Source organism: Trachemys scripta, chromosome 7 (assembly GCF_013100865.1).
Source record: "Trachemys scripta elegans isolate TJP31775 chromosome 7, CAS_Tse_1.0, whole genome shotgun sequence".
Taxonomy (NCBI): Eukaryota; Metazoa; Chordata; order Testudines; family Emydidae; genus Trachemys; species Trachemys scripta.
The window spans coordinates 46,398,056-46,418,705 of record NC_048304.1 but is presented as its reverse complement, the minus strand read 5'-3'; the positions used below and the strand labels follow the sequence as shown (position 1 = coordinate 46,418,705).

At 43.7% G+C, this 20,650-nt stretch overlaps 1 protein-coding gene across 1 annotated transcript in view; it reads right to left on the bottom strand.

The window, feature by feature from the left end:
• Nucleotides 1-20,650, bottom strand: part of DOCK3 (dedicator of cytokinesis 3) — a 335,434-nt gene that overhangs the window by 119,264 nt on the left and 195,520 nt on the right. Inside the window, exons 15-19 of the mRNA XM_034775725.1 lie at nucleotides 19,328-19,411; nucleotides 18,830-18,930; nucleotides 17,184-17,265; nucleotides 10,451-10,621; nucleotides 3,776-3,968 (exon numbers count right to left, since the gene is read on the bottom strand). Coding sequence (XP_034631616.1) covers nucleotides 3,776-3,968; nucleotides 10,451-10,621; nucleotides 17,184-17,265; nucleotides 18,830-18,930; nucleotides 19,328-19,411 — 631 coding nt within the window. The remainder of the gene's footprint in view (nucleotides 1-3,775; nucleotides 3,969-10,450; nucleotides 10,622-17,183; nucleotides 17,266-18,829; nucleotides 18,931-19,327; nucleotides 19,412-20,650) is intronic.

Genomic DNA, 20,650 nt, shown 5'->3' with positions numbered 1-20,650 from the left:
TACAGCAGCTGCCCATCATGCTAGCAATTGCAGCTGTCCCTCCCCCCACTGCCATGTGCTGCTCCTGCCCTCTGCCTTGGAGCTGCTCCCTGAGACTCCTGCTTGCTGTGTGGGGGGGAAGAAGAGGAGGGCTAATGTCAGGGTGTCCCCCTCCCCTCTTCTCCTGCACCCCGCTTACCCCATCTTCCATAGAGCAGGGGGGACACACAACAGAGGGAGCTTCCAGGCAGCAGCAGCTGCAGTCTGGTCTCAGCTTGCTGATCTAATTAACAAGGCAGTGTACTTCTGACCCCACTCTTCATACTTAAAGGGGAAATACGCATCTCTCTCTCTCTCTCTCTCACACACACACAGAGGGTGTGTGTCTCTGTCTCTGTCTGCCCTCCCTCCTTTCCTGCTGCGTTGTACAGTAGAGTGTGAGAATTAACCCTTGAGGGCTCAGCCAATTGCTAGTTCATCATTTAGCAGTAAGGCACTGGGAATATCTCACCCTCTGACTCCTCCACCTCAACCAAGCTTCATAATCATCATCACTGTGTACCAGTATTAAATTGTTTGTTTAAAACTTATACTGTGTGTATATATATATATATATAGTCTTTTGTCTGGTGAAAATTTTTTCCCTGGAACCTAACCCCCTCATTTACATTAATTCTTATGGGGAAATTGGATTCGCTTAACATCGTTTCACTTAAAGTCACATTTTTCAGGAACATAACTACAACATTAAGTGAGGAGTTACTGTATGTGGAAACCGAGGAATTAGTATTAATATAGGATGCTGATACAGTAGAATTCACTTAATTGGCCCTCTGATAAACAGCATGCCTGATTAATTGGTGGGATTACTATAGAATAGATTTTCAGTGCAATGCATTTCAAAGTCACTAAACAATGAATTAATGGTACATCTAAATGGCATGCCTGATGTTAACTACTGTGAATGTAAAAACAACGAGGAGTCCTTGTAACATCTTAGGCCTGGTCCCCACTTAGTCCGGACTTCGGACTAAGGTACGCAAATTCAGCTACGTTAATAACGTAGCTGAATTCGAAGTACCTTAGTCCGAACTTACCGCGGTCCAGACGCGGCCGGAAGTCTCCCCCCGTCGACGCCGCGTACTCCTCTCGGCGAGCTGGAGTACTGGCGCCGACTGTGAGCACTTCCGGGATCGATCCCAGAACATCGATGGCGTGCCGCCGGACCAGCCGGTAAGTGAAGACTAGGCCTTAGAGACTAACAAATTTATTTGGGCATAAGCTTTCGTGGGCTAGAACCCACTTCATCGGATGCATGAAGTGAAAAATACAGGAGCAGGTATAAATATATGAAAGGATGGGGGTTGCTTTACCAAGTGTGAGGTCAGTCTAACGAGATAAATCAATTAACAGCAAGATACCAAGGGAGGAAAAATAACTTTTGAAGTGGTAAGAATACTGTGAATATGCTTGCAAACAACAGGTGTGAACTGCCATTTGCTAGAATTAATTTCCTGCTGTGTGGCCCTTTGTTCACTTCATGCTGCTTTTACAGCAGCTCAGTGAGTCAAACTCTGTATATATTTAATTCTTAGGAAATTAGCTTATCTTTATGGGTTCATCACCTTAAGGACCTGACTGTATTCATTGCACAAAATAGTGGAAAGGGTGCAATGTTGGAAGCAAGGAGGTTTTCTGGCTTTTGGGAGGCAAGGCCACACATCAGGATTCTTGCCTGCAGTGAGTTCTGATTGGCCCAGACTCCTCACTGCTAGGATTTCCTTATTCCTTCCTCTAGTATGCCTGGCCAATGGGCTTACCCTATAGAAAGGCTGCAAAAGACTCACGTGCTGGGAGAAAATAGAAATCAGCACCAAAGGCAGCCACATGTTTGAGTGGATAGGTGCAAGGAAAACAGGCCAATAGGAAGAGGAACACCTGTACATCTACCAATGTGATATATGCCATTGTGTGCCAGCAATGCCCCTCTGCCATGTACATTGGCCAAACTGGACAGTCTCTATGCAAAAGAATAAATGGACACAAATCAGACATCAAGAATTATAACATTCAAAAACCAGTCGGAGAACACTTCAACCTCCCTGGTCACTCGATTACAGACCTCAAAGTCGCAATACTCCAACAAAAAAAACTTCAAAAACAGACCAATGAGAAACTGCAGAATTGGAATTAATTTGCAAACTGGACACCATTAAATTAGGCTTGAATAAAGATTGGGAGTGGTTGGGTCATTACACAAAGTAAAACCTATTTCCCCATGCTAATTTTTTCCCCTACTGTTACTCACACCTTCTTGTCAACTGTTGGAAATGGGCCATCCTGATTATCACTACAAAAGTTTTTTTTCTCCTGCTAATAATAGCCCACCTTAACTGATTACTCTCGTTATATTTAGTATGGCAACACCCATTTTTTCATGTCCTCTGTGTATATATAACTTCCTACTGTATTTTCTACTGCATGCATCCGACGAAGTGGGTTTTAGCCCACAAAAGCTTATACTCAAATAAATTTGTTAGTTTCTAAGGTGCCACAAATACGCCTCATTCTTTTTGCTGCTACAAATTAACATGGCTACCACTCTGAAACAGGAAGGAACTGTGATGCTTTCTGTTCATTAGAATGCAATGAGGTTAAGAAGATGTAGGGTTGGCAGGTAAAGGAGGGCTTTGGATGCTGGAATCCCTTGTTAAAGAGAGCAGGAGGAAATGGAGAGGCTAACAGAGAGGAGTCAGGTTTACTTAGCTCCAGCCCTTAGAACCCTAAGGAAAATATATTAACTCATAGGGTTAAAGTATTTAAAGAAACAGAATCCATTGCCTGCCAGTCAGACAACATCACTGCCCTCTTCGATGTGCTTCACTTGTTCCCCCTTGCCACCCACTTTATTAAAGTTTAATCCTCTCTTCCTCATCTTCAAGGCCCTGGCAGACTCAGCCCTGGCTTATTGGATCTCACTGTCTACTGTGTTTCCTCTCTGTCCCTTTCTTTGGACAAATATGCCAGCATCTAAAACCCTTTTGTTTTCTTCTTCCACTCCGGTCTTCTTAACTTCTTTCACGCAGACCCTTATACATGGAATGACCTCCCCAACTCAGTGCACTAGGCTCTCACCTTTTCCTCATTCAAATGCCTCCAAAACACCCATTCCTTTTATAAACCCCACAAATGTGAAAATAAAAATGTTCAGATTAAGAATTTAAAAAAATATATATATCTAAAGTGACTCTTTCCTGGGTCTCTCATTGCAGCTCCTCTTTCACTGAGTGTCTTTCGGGCTGCAAGCTTGCTGGGGCAGGGATTGTCTTCATATCTGTGTCATGTTCAATGCAGTTGTAATAAGAAATAATACTAGAGATGTAGCACAGTGTATTCCTTTGAGCACTGATAATGGTAATAATTGAATGATCACTTAATAAGTATGTTTTAATCAATGGATATGCTAGTTAAGAGTATTGTTCTGTATCCTAAATCTCATGTTTTCTACACTATCTGAGGTCACACAAAATTTATTTATGGGAGCATATCACATAGAGTACACCGCATTCTTCACTGTAGGAAAAGCTCCATATATGTAGAACAATATATACATAAAGCGCATACATACACCAGAAGTACAACATAGCTAACAATTTCTCCAAGTTTATTTGTATTCTTCACTGTATGGTTCTCCACAAAGCAGCTGCAAAAAATGCAATAGGATCCTACTATCACTTTGCTGGATTTACCAGGGGCATTCAGCTACAAGTGTTACAAATGGATGCTACTGTCTTACCCGAGAAAGAAAACAGGCGGCTGTCCACAGTGCGTGCTATAGATTGCAGCTTAACTACATCCATCGACTGTCCGATATGCACTGTACTGGGCATGCTTCCTAGAGTTCCTCTCACAAACTCTGCTACTTCCTGCACGGTGAACATCTGCAATAGCTCATCGAAGATTGCAGGGAAGGAATTCAGTAAAGCAGCCTGAAAAAAGAAAATGAACAAACTATGACAGTTTTGAGTTCTGTAACTAAAGAATAGGGATATTTGTGTGAAATACAAATAAACAATGTAAAAGAGAGTTATGGGTCTGAAAAAAGCTATTTCATTCAAATTGGTGGCTGATATTCTATCTTTATATCACCATGCAGCTCCCAAAAGCAAAGCACTTCTGGTATGTAAGATCATGCTTTGTTCTGAAGCTTTGCAATATCAACATATTATATAATAAGTTGAGAACAGAGTGATTTAAAAAAACAAAAAACCCACAACAGTACTGGCCATATTATAGCCTCACGTTTTTTTAAGGACAGGAGAACAAAACAGAAAAAATCCCAAACTGGTCCAAATATTTTTTTTTGATTTTATCTTTTAATGGAAAAAAAAAGTGCTTCTGAGTTAAAGAACACAACTTAATAAGGGAGATTTACAAACCATTCTGAAAGGTTGTTTATAAATAAGATACTCAGAGATCCTTAAAAGCACCACCAACACATGATATTACTGTACTTCTACAACAGTGAGGCAGGGTATTTTTGCATGAAAATTATGCATCATACCATGCAAATAATAGAGCAAAATTATTTCTGTTATAAGGAGATAACTTCAGTAGCTTGGAGTTATCCCTGAAGATATCTCTGGACTGGAGGAAGGACCTCAACATAACAAAAACAGAACTCTTCATTTCACACTCATGTCCTTCCTTCATATTCACTTCTCCATGATAGTAGATAATTCCATGAGCCCTTCCAATCTCCAGGCCCACACACCTGATGTTATTCTTAACTCCTCCCATTTACCCCTCATATTCAAGATGTTTTAAAATCCTTCTGTTTCCTCCTTTACAGTGCATCCAAAATCCCTGTGCAAGTCTTAATAACCTCCCACCTGGACTATTGTAACCTCTTCTCTAGTCTTCCCAACAACTGCCTCACTCCTATCCAATCTATCCAAAATGTCACCAAGAAACTCACTTTTTGACCATATCATCCCCTTTTATGAATCCCTTAACTGGCTCTACAGTCCTTTGCATAAAAATTTCAAAATAACTGAACTCAATTTGTTAGACTCTTTCCAGCTCTGCTCTTCCCTACATCTCATGAGTGGCTATCCACCACTCTCATCTATTCTGCCAGTCTTTCTTCTCTCCACATACTTTTTCTTTTCTTCCAGAAGTACTTCTGTGCCTTCTCTCATGCTGGCCCTTAGACTTGGAATGTCTTCCCTGATCCTATACACCACACAATTTCCCTCTTCAAAACACCTTTATCCACAATCCTTCCAACAAACAACGATCCTCTAGCTAATGTCCCTTACACAATAAAAATAAAAAATGCAATTATGAATAAAATAAAAACAAAAGCCTTTTAGAACTAACAATTTGTCCTGTATAGTCCGTAACATTCTTTATATTCCTTTACCCCTTCCTCCATTTCTCTTGCCTGTTATCTCTCCCAGCATCTTTTTGATTACATAGTGGCCTAAAGAGCTTACAAGTGCCATCACATGCAACATATAGATGTTTAATTAAACTAATAACAGTCTGAGAGTTTTGAAATATTTCAAGGTATCTCTTTGAAGGCTATTACAATGGCTGTGAATCTCTACATCAGTTTATCTCTATGATAATCTAATGATTCTGTAGACTAATTTTGGGAGGTCTGTGACAGCCTTTGGGATAATGGCCTGAGATATCAGTATTATGGCCCTGGGCATTCTTGCAACAGTTTGCCTGAAGCCTGCCTATAAATCTTTCTTCTGAGTGGGAGGATTTCTGTAATGATTTAGGAAACCTAGTAATAGTTCAATAATATGCTAGATAACCTGCGGGATCTCTGTGATGGTTTATTAATTCTTAGGAGGGTATGGCTGCTCTCTGTACAAGTATCTGCAATGGTCTGGTATATTCCTCTTGTCAGATCATTGAACTGGAAAGAGGGCAGAATCAATTTCACTGTGATGGACGGGAAAGAAGCATGGAGAGAGAGATCTCTGACATCCTGGGTGAAAGGAGAAGTGTGAAGAAAGATTTTTGCTAATGCCTTGAGCATTTCTGTCATGGCTTAATAGTTTTCCAGTTATCTGGGTTGCTTTTTATTCACTCAAAAGACCTAACTCTGGATCAGTGTATGAAAAATAAACAATGAAACAAGAACAGAGCTGTTCTAAATAACCATCTTCACCATTAGATTTAAGTCTTTACTAGAACAGTACTGGATCAGTATTGGTATGAAATATCCGACAGACAAGCACTGGACTAGCGTTACTATCATACAATGATACTGTAGTGGGGTGGCTGCCCCACTCCCTGAGAGTATAGGCTACGGCAGGCCAGTGGGCTTGCACAGACAGGGAGCCAATGGGAGAAGAGCTTATTGAGAGCCAATCAGGGCCCAGGTTGGAGACACGCCAGATCCCTGACAGGAGAGATTAGACTTTGGGGTGTCTGGTTGACCACGGTGACTGGACATAGAGACTGCTGATTGACATGCCCCCCCCCGGAAGGGGGTGTGGTTGGACTAAGGGGCACTGCCGGAGGGCAGTGGTCCAGAAGAGGACGCCGCGAGTTGGTGAGTGACGTGGGCTCAGAAGCCAACCGAGGGCAAGACAACGGGCAGGATACCACCAAGAGGGGGTGCTCCACTGGTCTGAGCTAATTCCCGGAATTACCAGTAGGAAGCGCCGCGGTGGTGAGTCCCAACCTTGTTACACGTGGTGGAGAACGTGGGCATGGCGGTCCACCCCTGACACAAGGGGCAAGAGCGAGGACTAGGCAGATTGTGCCACATTGAGAGACTAAGAGAAAAGACTGAGAGATAGAGACGAAGATGGTGGAGAACAAAGACTTTTACTGGAGGGCCTGGGTGGCTCAGCTTGCTGAGCAGCAGAGAGAGGTGCTCTGGCTGCTGCAGGGGTGGGCACCCAGACCATATAGGAGACCAGGCGCCAAGGGCGAGAGGCCAGGGCCTGGACTCAAGCAATGTTATGCCTGTGGGCGAAAGGGACACTTCAGGAGGGAGTGTCCCTACTGGGAGGGGGCAGAGAGGCCCCACCCAGACAAGGCGCCCCCTGTAAGAGTAACAGGAGGGCCCCCAGCTTGTTGGGTCTGTGGGGAGCAGGGACACCTAAAGAGGGAGTGCCCCTACAGGGCTCCCAAGGCCCAGGACAGCCCAGAAGGAGGGGCTACGGCCCAGACAAGCAGGACTAAGGCCGTGGCAGGGGGAAGGCGCCGAGGGTGCTTCCACTGCCACACCAAGGGCCACATAAAAAGGCATTACCCCCTGAGCCAGAAAGGGGGAGTGCCTGAGACCAAGGCTCGGTCTAGGGCTAGCCAACAGGGGGTGGTAGTCCAGGCCGAGGCCCCCAAAGAGAAGAGGGCTGGAGCAGAGAGGCCCCACCTAAAAGAGGGAACCCACATAGGGGCCAGGAGGGCCAATGTGGGAACCCAAATGGATGTGGGAACCCGCATAGGACCAGAGAGGTCTACGGTGGGGACCCAGACAATAGAGGTAGAAAGCAGGTGGCCCCAGTTAGTGGAGGGACTGTGCTATGAGAGAGATTCCCTGGGGGCCCAGCTGCGAAGAGCACAGGGGCGATAGGGAATTCCCCCCTGAGAGGGCTCTTAAGGGGGAGGGTGTGTAGTGGGGTGGCTGCCCCACTTCCTGAGAGTATGGGCTGCGTCAGGCCAGTGGGTCTGTGCAGACAGGGAGCCAATGGGAGAAGAGCTTATTGAGAGCCAATCAGGGCCCAGGTTGGAGACAGCCAATCAGGGCCAGGCTCAGCCCTATAAGAAGGCTGCTCAGAGAGAGGAGAGTCAGTCTGTCCCAGGCCTTCGACAGGGGAAGGCCTGTCTCCAGAGCAGGGAGACTAGCACCGCGGACAGTGCAGTACTGGCCAGGCTCAGGGAACAGAGAGGAACTCTAGCCTGAGGCCTGCCAGGCTGCAGGCCCTGAAGAGAAGGGCCTAGCGGGTGCAAGGGGCCGTAGGGGAAGCGGCCCAGGGAAGTAGACAGACGGAGGGGAGAGAAGGAGGACGGCGAGGCTGCCGCCAGAGGGTCCCTGGGCCGGGATCCAGAGTAGTGGGTGGGCCTGGGTCCCCCTCTTCCCCCCTTGCAGGACACCCAGTCATTGGCTGTAGGGAGCGGCCATTATAGACCATGCCAGATCCCTGACAGGAGGGATTAGACTTTGGGGTGTGTGGTTGACCACGGTGGCTGGACATAGAGACTGCTGTTTGACACACACCCCCCCTGGAAGGGGGTGTGGAAGGACTAAGGGGCACTGCCGGAAGGCAGTGGTCCAGAAGAGGATGCTGCGAGTTGGTGAGTGACGTGGGCTCAGAAGCCAACCGAGGGCAAGACAACGGGCGGGATACCACCGAGAGGGGGTGCTCCACTGGACTGAGCTAATTCCCGGAGTAACCAGTAAGAGGTGCCGCGGTGGTGAGTCCCAACCTTGTTACAGATACATGCACTCAAAGACCCTAATCATTATAACAAAAGGCTTGAACTTGTAAATTGCCATTTGTCACAATCATCCTGGTACAAGCAGAAAGGATGAGCAAGGTCCAAGTAAGTCTTCTCTTTCATCATTTGTCTAAAATATCTTCTCTCCAACCATTGCTTCTCCTGATTATTAATATGTTAAGGCAAGCATCCTTTATAATGAAGGATGCATAAGATCCAATATCTCTTCTCTTTCAATATTGGATCTAAAATATTTTCCTTCTCGTCATTGTTTTTCATGACCATGTAGCTATTAAATATATCTTGTTTACTGAAGGATGAATAAGATCCAATATCTGTTCTCTTTCATGACTGGATATGGTTTTTTCCTCTCATTGTTGTTTCTCCTGAACAAGTCGACTCACGTAGGTATTGATGACCACTTGTACTGTATTTTCAGTGTTTGAAATCCTACATGTTCAATCCATTACCAGAATATTCCACATCTCTTTCCCTATTTTCAAAAAAAACCTGAACAGTTGTACACTGCACTCCAAGATTATATGCAGGAAAAGATGGATTTGGGTAGGGAAAGGAGAGTCACGGGGCACATCCATGATGAAAGAGTGGTGCAGGCAAAGTTATTATTACTTACAGAATTAAACGACGGCCTTGAAGTACCACCACACTTTTGTGGGGCACATGTCCCAGCTCCGCTCACCTGTCCTCCAGGCTGAGGGGCCTATGGGGCAATGAGGGTCGAGGGGGCAACACAATGGCAAGTGGGAAACAAAAAGTAAACTTTTCAAATATTAAACAGGACAGGTTTTATAAACATACAAATGCCTGAAGTGAAGACATTTTGAAAGACAGTAGTAACACAGGGCAAAAAAGAGAGAGAACTATCCTGTCCTCAGTTCAGTTTCCCTTATGTATTTACAATAGCCCAAATGAAAAACAAAAGAATAGTTTCCCCAGATACTATTTTTCCCAGAATGTCCGTTTTCCGGTAGAAAGTTGCAGTGATTTCTGATGACCCTGGTCCATACTCTTGCTAAGTGATTAAACCAAAGGCTGCAGCAGTGGTTCTCAACATTTTTCATAATGTGGACCACATCTTGAGAGAGAGAGATTGTCTTGCTGACCACTTTCCCTCCACTGGGATAATTAAACTTTATTGTGACAACTACAGCAATTGCTTCCATGGAAAATCCTATTAGGACAATATTAAATGTATCTGTAACTCTTTTATTGCATTTTAACAACAGAGAATGTTGAGAACCAGCACCACATTACCAGTCAGCTCTATGCAAATCACAATTTGAGAGCCTCTGAACTAGGGTATGTACATACAACAAAAGATCCTACTGTGTAAAGTGTTAAGTTTTTAAATGTTCATATAGTGATCCTTACAATAACAGAGCCAGACTGTGACATCCTTACTCACACTGAGGAGCGTCTTACCTTATGTGAACTCTCACTGAAGTCAATGGGACTGTTTGTAGAGTAAGGCACTACCAAAAATGAATAAGGATATCATAATATGGTTGTAGTCAATCCACAATTAAGATGGTGAACTGAGGATGTGAATTTTTCTAGGGTTTCCTAGTTAACTACACATCAATCAGAACTTTTCCATTATGCACAGCTGCTGTGACCTACTGTATTGACTTGAGCTGTTACTTTTCTTTGTGACTAATAAAGGAATTAAAATTCCTCTGTACCAATTCTGAGACATGCTTATGAATGAGACACTTAACATAAAAACAAAAAGAATATGGAATGTCTACTCTAACCACATAACATGACAATACATTTGTCTCCCTTCTTCACTGTAAAACTGCCCAGCTGTTGTGCATCTGTTCACTGTCTAAAATTACTGTGCAACTATGTCACTTTTTTCTGTAAAATCAGCCTGTAAAAGAGCACAAATTATGGCTCTTAGCTATTGGATGAATATGTTCCTTGTGCACAAAATAGCTGCCTCTGCACTTCCAGTATTTGAATATAGAAAATAGCTAACCTGTGTGAAGATGAGAGTCTCTGAGCTCCTGCTGTCCAAGCTGAGCACGAATCTGATGGACTGGAAAAGCTCTTGGATACTGGAGCGAAATTGTTCTTCCTCCATTCCACAAGTAGCTCTTGAGTAAAGGATCCGAGATTGGACAATGAACTTGAAAAGATATTCCAAGGCCTTAATGAATAAGAGAGTAACAAAGAAAGAGAGGGATAAGGGAGCTTTAAAGAGAGCCAGGAAGATTTTAATAACATTATTAATAATGGAATTCTTCATTCACAGAGAACAGGGAAAGAAAAACAGGTTGTGTAAATTAAAACACAGTTATGTATAACCTGCTTGTAGCTAAGTGTTCCCTCCTCATCAACAATCTTCACTATGGAAATATCTCACTAGGATAAAGTTCTGTTCTTAATTCAAAATCCTAGTGAACATAATGCAGTAGGTAGTTTTCATGCAAGTTAGCCGGTTGAGCTAAAAACTATGGGGGAGCCTAGTCTTTCAGTCAACTTTTTAACTTACATGAGAACTACAAACTACTTGGTCTTCAACAGGATTTTACCCGGAGTTAACTAACTTGAGTTGAGAATACATCTTTTGTTCCTAGAAAAGATAACAATGATACTGTAACTGCATAGGCTAGCCACTTGAGTAAATACCAGGGTCATGGGTGGGCTTGTATAGCCCCTGCTGCTGCAGCTTCACTGCTATTGATATTCAAGCTAGCCAGATCAAAGCTAGCTTAGGTATATCTACATGTCCTGCAGTCACACCACTGATTGCTGTGTAGAGATACCCAAGATGGCATAATATGCTAGGCATGTACTTGGGGTGGCTAGCCCCTACTGATGCTTGTGCTTCTGTGGCACCCTTTATTATGCTAACTAGCCCAGCATGATCAGCAATAGTAATCACAGGATTCACAGCTAGCTGAGAAAATGGGTAGAACTGAGTGCCAGTATCCCATATGAAAACATAGTGCTCTCCATTCTGATCACATGGAGTACACAAGCAGCAGCAATGAAATGTATTTCATGCTGTGCCATTTTGCTTCAGTAGGCACCTCCCCCTTCCCTTCAGTCTTCCGTTTTGGAATGGCTGAAGTAGTAGCTGAAGTGCTGTTTGATGCCATCCTCATAGTCTGGGTACCTATAGCTACATTGTCTAAGGAAGCAAAGGCTAGGTTGGATCCCCACAGCTGGCACAGACACATTATTAACGTCCCTACTGGTGAAAAAAGATGGTTACTCACCTTTGTAACTGTTGTTCTTCGAGATGTGTCCATGGTTAGAACCAGGGAGGGATGTGGGGCATGGAATGGTACCCCTTGGCATACTGAGTTCGGGTTCAGCCACCAGTCCAGAGAGTTTAAGACTTCTGGCAGTACCGTGACCACTGTGCCCATGCTGTCCCGGCCTGGGTGGTATACGGTTGAGAGCCAGGCCTGAAGAGGATGGAGGCACAGTCTGGCATGTCTGGTCACGAAGGTACAAGACACCAAGTGTCCCAGGAGACCCAGGCACGTCCGTACTGTCGAGTTCGGGAAGCCTTGGAGGTCGTGGATGATGCTCACCAAGGACTGAAAGCGCACGTGCGGTAGACACACACTGGCAAGTCTCGAATCTAGGACTGCTCCTATTCTTTGGGTTGGCTCCAAAGTGGACTTTCCGACACTGAGCAGCAGGCCCAGCTGTCTGAACAAGCTCATGGTGAACTGAACATGAGATTGCACCTGGTCCCTGGAGCGACCCCCGAATGAGCCAATCGTCGAGGTACGGAAACACTTGGATCCGATGTCAACGGAGTGAGGCAGCTACGACAGACATACACTTTGTAAAGACCCTTGGTGCCGTGGATAGACTGAAGGGAAGGATGGTAAATTGGAAGTGCCGTTGGTTGACCACAAAGTGAAGGAAACGCCTGTGCGGTGAGTACTTCGCTATGTGGAAGTACACTTCCTTCATGTCAAGGGCGGCGTACCAGTCTTCAGGAAAGGAATAATGGTCCCCAGGGAAGCCATGCCGAACTTCAACCTTACCATGAATTTGCTGAGTCTGAGCAGGTCCAGGATGGGCTGTAGCCCTCCCTTTGCCTTGGGGATTAGGAAATAACGTGAGTAAAACCCCCTGCCCCTCAGTTTCCTTGGAACCTCCTCTATTGCTCCGATAGCTAGGAGCATTCGTACCTCCTGTAGAAGGAGTTGCTCGTGAGAAGAGTCCCTGAAGAGGGATGGGGAGGGAGGGTGGAGGGGGAGGGGGAAACAAATTGAAGGTGGTATCCATTTTCCACTGTACGTAGGACCCAGCGGTCTGACGTTATATGGGACCATGCACGGAAGAAATAGGAGAGGCGGTTCTTGAAAGGTGAGTAAGGATCCTGGAAGGAGACTGGTGCTTCGCCCTCAGGCACACCTTCAAAAATTTTGTTTGGGCCTCACTGATGGTTTGGGGGGACCTTGGTTCTGGCCCATCTGTGGACCAGACTGTCTCTGCCTACCACCCCGGCTGCGTCTTCTAAAGAAGTCCTGTCTCGGCTGGGGGTTAGGGTAGGTGCGCTGCGGTTGGGGTCGGAAGGGCCTACATTGAGTCACCGGGGTATGCATGCCCAGTGAACACATGATGGCCCAGTTATCCTTCAGACGCTGAAGCCTGGAGTCCGTCTTCTCTGAAAACGGACCCTGGCCATCAAAGGGTAGGTCCTGTATAGTCTGTTGGAGTTCCGGTGGGAGACTGGAGACCTGTAGCCATGAAATGCGGCACATAGCTATGCCCGAGGCTAGAGTCCTAGCCGCCGAGTCTGCCGCATCTATTGAGGCTTGTAAAGATGTCCGGGCTACCTTCTTGCCCTCCTCTAGTAGGGCCCTGAACTCCTCCCTGGACTCCTGAGGAATAAGCTCTTTGAACTTCTGCATTGAGTTCCAGGTATTATATTTGTATCGGCTCAAGAGGGCCTGCTGGTTAGCCACTCTGAGCTGCAAGCTGCCAGTGGAGTAGATTTTGCGCCCGAATAAATCCAGGTGTCTAGCGTACTTGAATTTAGAAGCGGGAGCTTCTTGGCCGTGTCTTTCCCTCTCGTTAACAGACTGTACAATGAGGGAGCATGGCTGGGGGTGAGTATACAAGTATTCGTAGTCTTTGGAGGGGACCAAATACTTCCTCTCCACCCCTTTGGCAGTAGGAGAAATAAAGGCCGGAGATTGCCAGATCATAGTGGCATTAGCCTGAATAGTCTGGATGAAGGGCAAGGCTATTCTGGTCGGTGTGTCGGCAGACAGAATGTCCATTACAGATAGGACGGCACCGATCCTGATCCTGGTCAAAGTTCCGATCCATACGCTGGTCTCATTCATGGCACCGCTCACAGTCCCGGCACCAATTACCATCTCGGCACCAGTTGCACTCGTGGTGCCACTCCGCCTCACAAAGATCTACTTCTCGGTATGGTCGGTACCGGTCCAGCTCCCGGCATCGATCCTGACACCGGTCTGAGTGCCAATCTACTCGGAGTCGATCCCAGCACCATTCCACCCATAGCTCTTCATCGAGGTCCAGATCCATCTCCCGGCACCAATATGACTGCCAGTCCCAATCAGGATCGCGGTGCCGCTCGAGACCATGGCGCTGGTAGGAGTGCTGGAGATGTCCGGTGCCGGGAGTGTTTGCTGGTGTCCGGATGTGGTGCTGAGCCTTCCAGTGCTGCAGGCGCGCTTCGAACCGACAAAGTCTGCACCAGGTCTCGGCGCAGGGCCAAGGACATTGGGCTAAGTGCCACTTCCATAAGGAACTGATTCAGGGGAAAGTCCCGCTCCTTTTTAGTCCAAGGCTTGAATGCCTTACAAATGCGGTACTTGTCAGATTGATGGGATTCCCTCAGGCACTTCAAGCAGGAGTCGTGGGGGTCTGCCGTAGGCATCGGTTTAAGGCAGGCTGAGAACGGTTTGAAAGCCAGGGACCTAGGCATCAGCCCAGGTACCAGGAGGGAGGGGAGAAGCCCCTTACCCCCAACTACTATTTACACTAAGAACAATAACTATTTTCTACTACTAAAGAACTAATAACAAGTGCTACACTAGAAGCTAGGGAAGTGAAGTTCAGCTAAGCCGCGCTCCACAGTTCCAACGACCATCACGGGCGGTGAGAAGGAACTGAGGGGGCACTGGGTCGGCCGGGGTATATATCCCACGCTGTGAAGGTGCCACTCCAGGGGGTGCCTCAGCTGACCCACCAAGTGTTGCTAGGGTAAAAATCTTCTGATCGTGCATGCGGCACGCACACACACCTAATTGGAATCGATATGAGCAAGCACTCGAAGAACTATTCCTGCATGTCACAAGCAGAATTCTTTAACATTCTCACATCATGCATCTTGCCTGGTCAGCCAGTGTGAGTTCCAGGACTTGCTCTCTAAGATTTGCCAGTCAGTTAGATTTGTTTGTAGAAATCTGTGGACTGATTTTAAGGACAAAGAATTGAGAAATGAGATTCATCAATAGTCCTAGCACAGTTTGAGAAGTCGCAAATGTTCAAAGTCCTCCATTATCTCTGGGACAGTGGTAACCTTGATCACATGGGCCAGTTCAACTTCCTTTTAATTTACACAACACTGTCTCATGAGCACATAACATTTGACCTGACCCAGAAACCACCTTCCTCGTGATCCAGTTTGGAAATATAACAAACCTCTTCATTTGCATCTTCCTTCTTTACAGAGTGCTCTGAGTGTATTACAATTTCTGCCCTGCTTTGCTTCCAGGCTGTCAACCAACAAATTCCAGAAGTTGGAGGATGCAGCAATGTGAAGTGACTTGAAATTTCCCATAAAAGGGAAAGGCTACTGCAACCCAAGGAAGAGGATTATAGGATTTGTATATGATGTTCCATAATCCTCTATGAAAAGAGGGGTCCTTAAAAACACCCATGCTTCTGGAGGCAGGCAGCTATTGCTGCAATGGCTGCCCAGAATGTCCTCATGGAGTTAGGCAGAGCACTAGTTGTGGATGCAAACACATGGCTGTGATGGCAGAAAAGCTGGTGCATGGACACTAACAAATCATGTTAAACGTTAGAGGCTCAGTTAGTCTACATAATCACATTTGTAAACTGTAAGGCCCTTAGAGAAGTAGAAATCAATTGAAAAGCCCTGAAACCTTCTGTTTTCTTTAACGCTATTATCTTGGAGGCATTGTCTGACAATTAACAGAGACAAAAGGGACTTCAGTCCCTACCTGGAAATTAAGTTTCTGCAAGCGGCAAAGGCAAAATTGTGTGTGTGTGTGTGTGTGGCACCAAAGCCCTCTGCTATAATCTTCTAATACTCAATGAATCCTACTGTTTTACAGCACAGACACTATGAAGCACAAAAGATTGGAAATACAGCTTGAAGGAGGTGCTAGGGAACATTTAAAGCAAGGGAAAGACTGTCAGACTAGTACAGAGAAATAAAGTAATTTTTCAGGAATAAAGTACATTTTCTTCAAGTCTGCTACCAGTCCTGTGATCGTAGGGACTTAAAGAAGTAGCAACTCAGAAGTGTGGACTCTTCGTTGGATTACTGCTTGGTGAAACCTTCTACCAAAGGCTACATAGGCAACTTGAAATGATGTTAGTAGCAATAATGGTCCATCTCTATACAGATGCTTTATATAGCTCCTGAACTGAAGCTAATGTTCAGGATGCAGACCCAGCAATGAACTCTAAAATGTGAAGTCAACAAATGGACCTTGACCTTATAGACCTTTGACATAAAACTATCCATCCTTCAAAAGAAAATGAGCATTCAAAGCCTGATCTGTGTCAGAGCCTTAGAAACAATTTGTTTCTCTCTTTCCACAATTACTGAAACATCTGAGCATCATTAGCATAAATGTGAAGGTGTATACTAGCTGAAAATGTCCTTTATGAGAAAGGGTGACATATTTCTGTTTGCCTGTCCCAGAATCTGCTGAAAAAGGTTGGACCTGCTCAAGATGAAATGATCTATCTGAGAACCTGTCAATGAAGCCAACTTTCATTACTCTGGGTTCAACAAAGGCTGACTCAAAAAGAAGTTTGTGTTTCTTCACCTAGTGAACATCTGAATTCCAAATTCAATGGTCTTTCTATAGTAAACCTCTTAATCTTGGTCACGGAGTTCTTGCTGTTATACTATAATTGTAGTAAAAAGATAGCATTTTATTTGTTTTCTGTGGAACTGAACTAGTGCAAAAACTATTCCCCTGGTTCACACACAGGGATGGGAAGCTGTGTTTTCCTTCAAAATCACGCACTGTTCATTGACAATTGATCCATGCTCTATGGGATGGTATCTGTCATCACCATGGTTCACTCAAAGGTCCATTTACTGTTAAAATATTCTAGAGCTTCATCCAGTCTGTGTCACTACCAGAAATAAAAACCAGAACTACAGACTCACAGTCTGTGCTCTAATCACTATAAAATGTTACTTCTATAAAGGTGAAATTTACTACTGTGCAGAGGGCCAGCACAAGGCCAGTGCCCCACAAAAATACCACTTAAATCCACAAAATAGGGTTTTGGTAGGAGTTAAGGAGGCATAGACCTTGTACTGGCCCTCTGCACCTTAATCTTAGAATTTGGGCAGTTTTTGACAAAAAGTTGAAATTTACTCTGGACAAATGAGTACTGGAAATCTGTTCAAGACCAGGTTTCATGTGCCTTAGAGCAGCCTCAGCTGTGTAGAAGCCACATTGAACATACAGGTATTTACAACAAACACATACCCTCATTGCTTCCTGGATATGATCTTGTCGAACAAGCTCAGCTGATCGGTCCATGTACCACTTCAAACATCGGATCAGTTCTCTGAGTAAGAGACACATTGACAGAAACATCAAGCAATTAACTGAAAGTGACCTACCCTGAAACCTTTTTTTTTTTTTTTTTTTAAAAACAACTTGGCAGTTGTTTCCTTAGACAGCAAGAAATGCAATGTGCTCTCTTGTTACTCAATTCTAATAATTATACATATTAGTCTAAACAACCAACTTTACAGTAATGACATATACATTAATTTAAATCTAAAAAAGAAATTTCTGACACCAAAAAATAACACTCCCTCCATAATTAATTCAGATGGCAAGAAACAAAGAATCAAGAAGGGGTTCTAACAAAATCGCTTCAAACAAAGAAAATAATCAGTTTACAGAAAATAAAATACATGTAGTATTTCTCTTTGGCTAAGCAATCTGAGTAAGGCTCTTATAGATAAGCAATTTTCAGAAACTGTTTGAAACTGGAAAAGACCAACTTATGTAAAAACATACAGACAATACCTTCATCTAATTTCCTAAAGTGCACAAGACTGTTTAGAATGCCCTGAGGTATTACATATGCTTAAGAACAAGTTTGTTTAGATACCACCTCATCAGAAGAAAGCAGAACTGCAAATAACATTTTCCTTAGATCAAAGATGACACTGATTATTAAAAATTGTGAAACCGTTTTCTCATCATTCTGAACTTCACTCTGCTTTGTGATCCCATACCAAGCATACAGTTTCCAAATTGTTTTAAAAGAACATTTTTAATGTAACCTATTTAAGATTTTTTCAATACACTATAGCTTGAGTCTCCTATAATACCAGGACCAAGAATGATGGAGCTGGAAGATTGTTCTCTTCACTTTATTTTGATCCAGTTTGGGAGCCACTAAATTATGCACAAGAAGCAATTTGGAAAAAAGGTAGATTACAATCCTGGCTGATAATTGCTACTGCTTTCTAAATCTGACTCACAAAGTAATATTTCATTGTAATATACTGGAAAATAAAGCTCACCACTCTTTTGACTGTTAATGGAAATTAATTTTTCTAATTCTCTATTGAAATGAACATTCTGACTTTAATCTCACAGAACAGCATAGCTTGATCTAATCTGAATACTTGCCCTCTTCTTTGAAACTAGCCATAGGAAAAGGTATTAGAGAATAGGTGATTTGTCTCCCTAAAGTGGAGGCTATTAGTCTTGTGCCAATAGATGCATTCCCGATAAGAAATGTAAGAATCATTTCCATGATCCCTGCTTAAGTTTCATGCAGGCCTCAAGTAGCCAGCATCCTTCTAGTATAGGAAGCGTGGATGCTCTGTGGGGCAGCTTCTAATTAGTTGCTGCTGAGTGACATGAAGTGCTTCCTCACTTCACAGCATTCCTAGCTCCTGCAGGCTAAGACTGGGACTAGGACTGGCATGACATTCAGCAGCCTTTCTCTGTGGTTAGATTGAGAAGTCATACTACAATTTTTTTCTCCAGAATGTTTGCTTTTGAATACCAGATATACTCTGCTACTGTAAAAGTTATGACTCTGGTGCCCATATCACTCAGAAGTCTGAGAGTGTTACTGTATGAAGTGATGACGAAACACAACCTACTTGTAAGCCAGTGCTCCTGCAAAGTGTTTCTGAATGTACATATCCATAACTGGTCGGAAATGGAAATATTTGCTGTCACGAAGCAGATTTATGATGAACACCTGTGGAAGATAGAGAAGGGAACCCATAACAAAGCAAACTGCATGTCACCTCGGATTAAATGAACAAGCTAAACAGGCTAAGAAACGATCAGATGTTAATGCTTTTTTTTTTTTTCATATGCTGACAATGGAAATGCTCCTCTTTGACTTATTGTTTGCCCCTCCCATACTGATGGATGTAATCCTTCTCTCCTCATATTTTGGCTATGGTTATCCTACTCCTTGCACCCAATAACATTACAAAAAAGTACAGGTGTAGAACCTCCAGCTGAATCTCTCAGACATTTTAAGGTAATAAGATAATAGCAATAAGGCATGGTGGTAAGGTAATAAGAGTACGGGAAATGCTGACCACCAGGGAAAGAAAAGTACTAATTTATGGGATGGGGTTACTTACCAATGATTGGAAGACCAACAGGCCATACTTTTCTGTATTGTCATCCAAAATCACAAACAATGTGTCTAGAATATCTTGCAGGAACTGAAATGGTAGGAAGAGACAGAATTTAAATCTACAAACCCTGCTTACATTCAATAGCACAGCTTTTATTCTCAGATGTGTCATACTTTCCTATGCCTTTACCAGCATTCTGCAGGAACAGACCACTTAAGATTCATCCATAGTATGTGTAAGAAAAATTACTTATTGCCAAGAATGTCTCCCTTCCCTTTACAAAGAACAATTATAAAAGAAAATGACAGAAAACAGAAAAAATATTTTATTACAAACTATATTCATTTAATTTACATAGTGTTTGCCTTTCACTGTCTCTGGACAGAGCAACAGTATTGCCCAAGACTTACAAAACTGTTCACTATTCTGCAGTCCTAATAGCATGTCAGATAGCATTCCACATCTGATACAAGCACATCCACTGATTCACAGTAAACAGTAAGTGTTTCAAGACATGGTTAGTACAAAACGGTTGTATTTTACAGGACAGAGTTTCAGGGTTTTTTTGTTTTGTTTTTAATTTTATTATATATCAAGAATCTGTGCAACAATTTAGCTATACAATGTCAGCCCCTTTTGTCCATGATATGGCAGATTGCTCAGTGTGCTGATCTATTTATTGAAACGGAAAGCAATGGGAGGACCCACTGGAGAAGAAGATAGCGAAGTGACAGTGCTATAGGTAGGGTGACCAGATGTCCTGATTTTATAGGGATATTTGGGGCTTTTTCTTATATAGGCTCCTACTACCCCCCCCCCCTCACGATTTTTCACACTTGCTGTCTGGTCACCCTAGCTATAGGTGAAACTGATAGCTGACATTGTAGGCTAGCTTTGTGCAATCTATTCCATCGGATTCTCTGATGTGGAAAAACAAAACAATGATTTATGAAGTTCCCGAAAAAAAAATACAGCTGTCACTGAATGGCAGTGAATTCCAGAAGGGAGTCAGTCACCACTTCATTTGGAATATGTTAAGTCCACACATTTTTTACGATTTCCAAAAGAAAAATTCTCCCTGTGCAGACCCTTGCTGTACTGCATTGAAGACAAAATTTATTCTCAAAATTATGGAATTTTGTGAAGAATTCAAATATGGACATGGAGGAGTAGGCCTGTTTTGCTCATAGTCATATAAGTCAACATTCAATACGTAGCATTATTCAAAAATGAGTACTATTGAAGTGGACAGGTTTTTTGGGTTCACTATCCCAGAGCCCAAACACACCTCCTTCCAATTCTTAAATTCTGCAAAATAAATTGCAG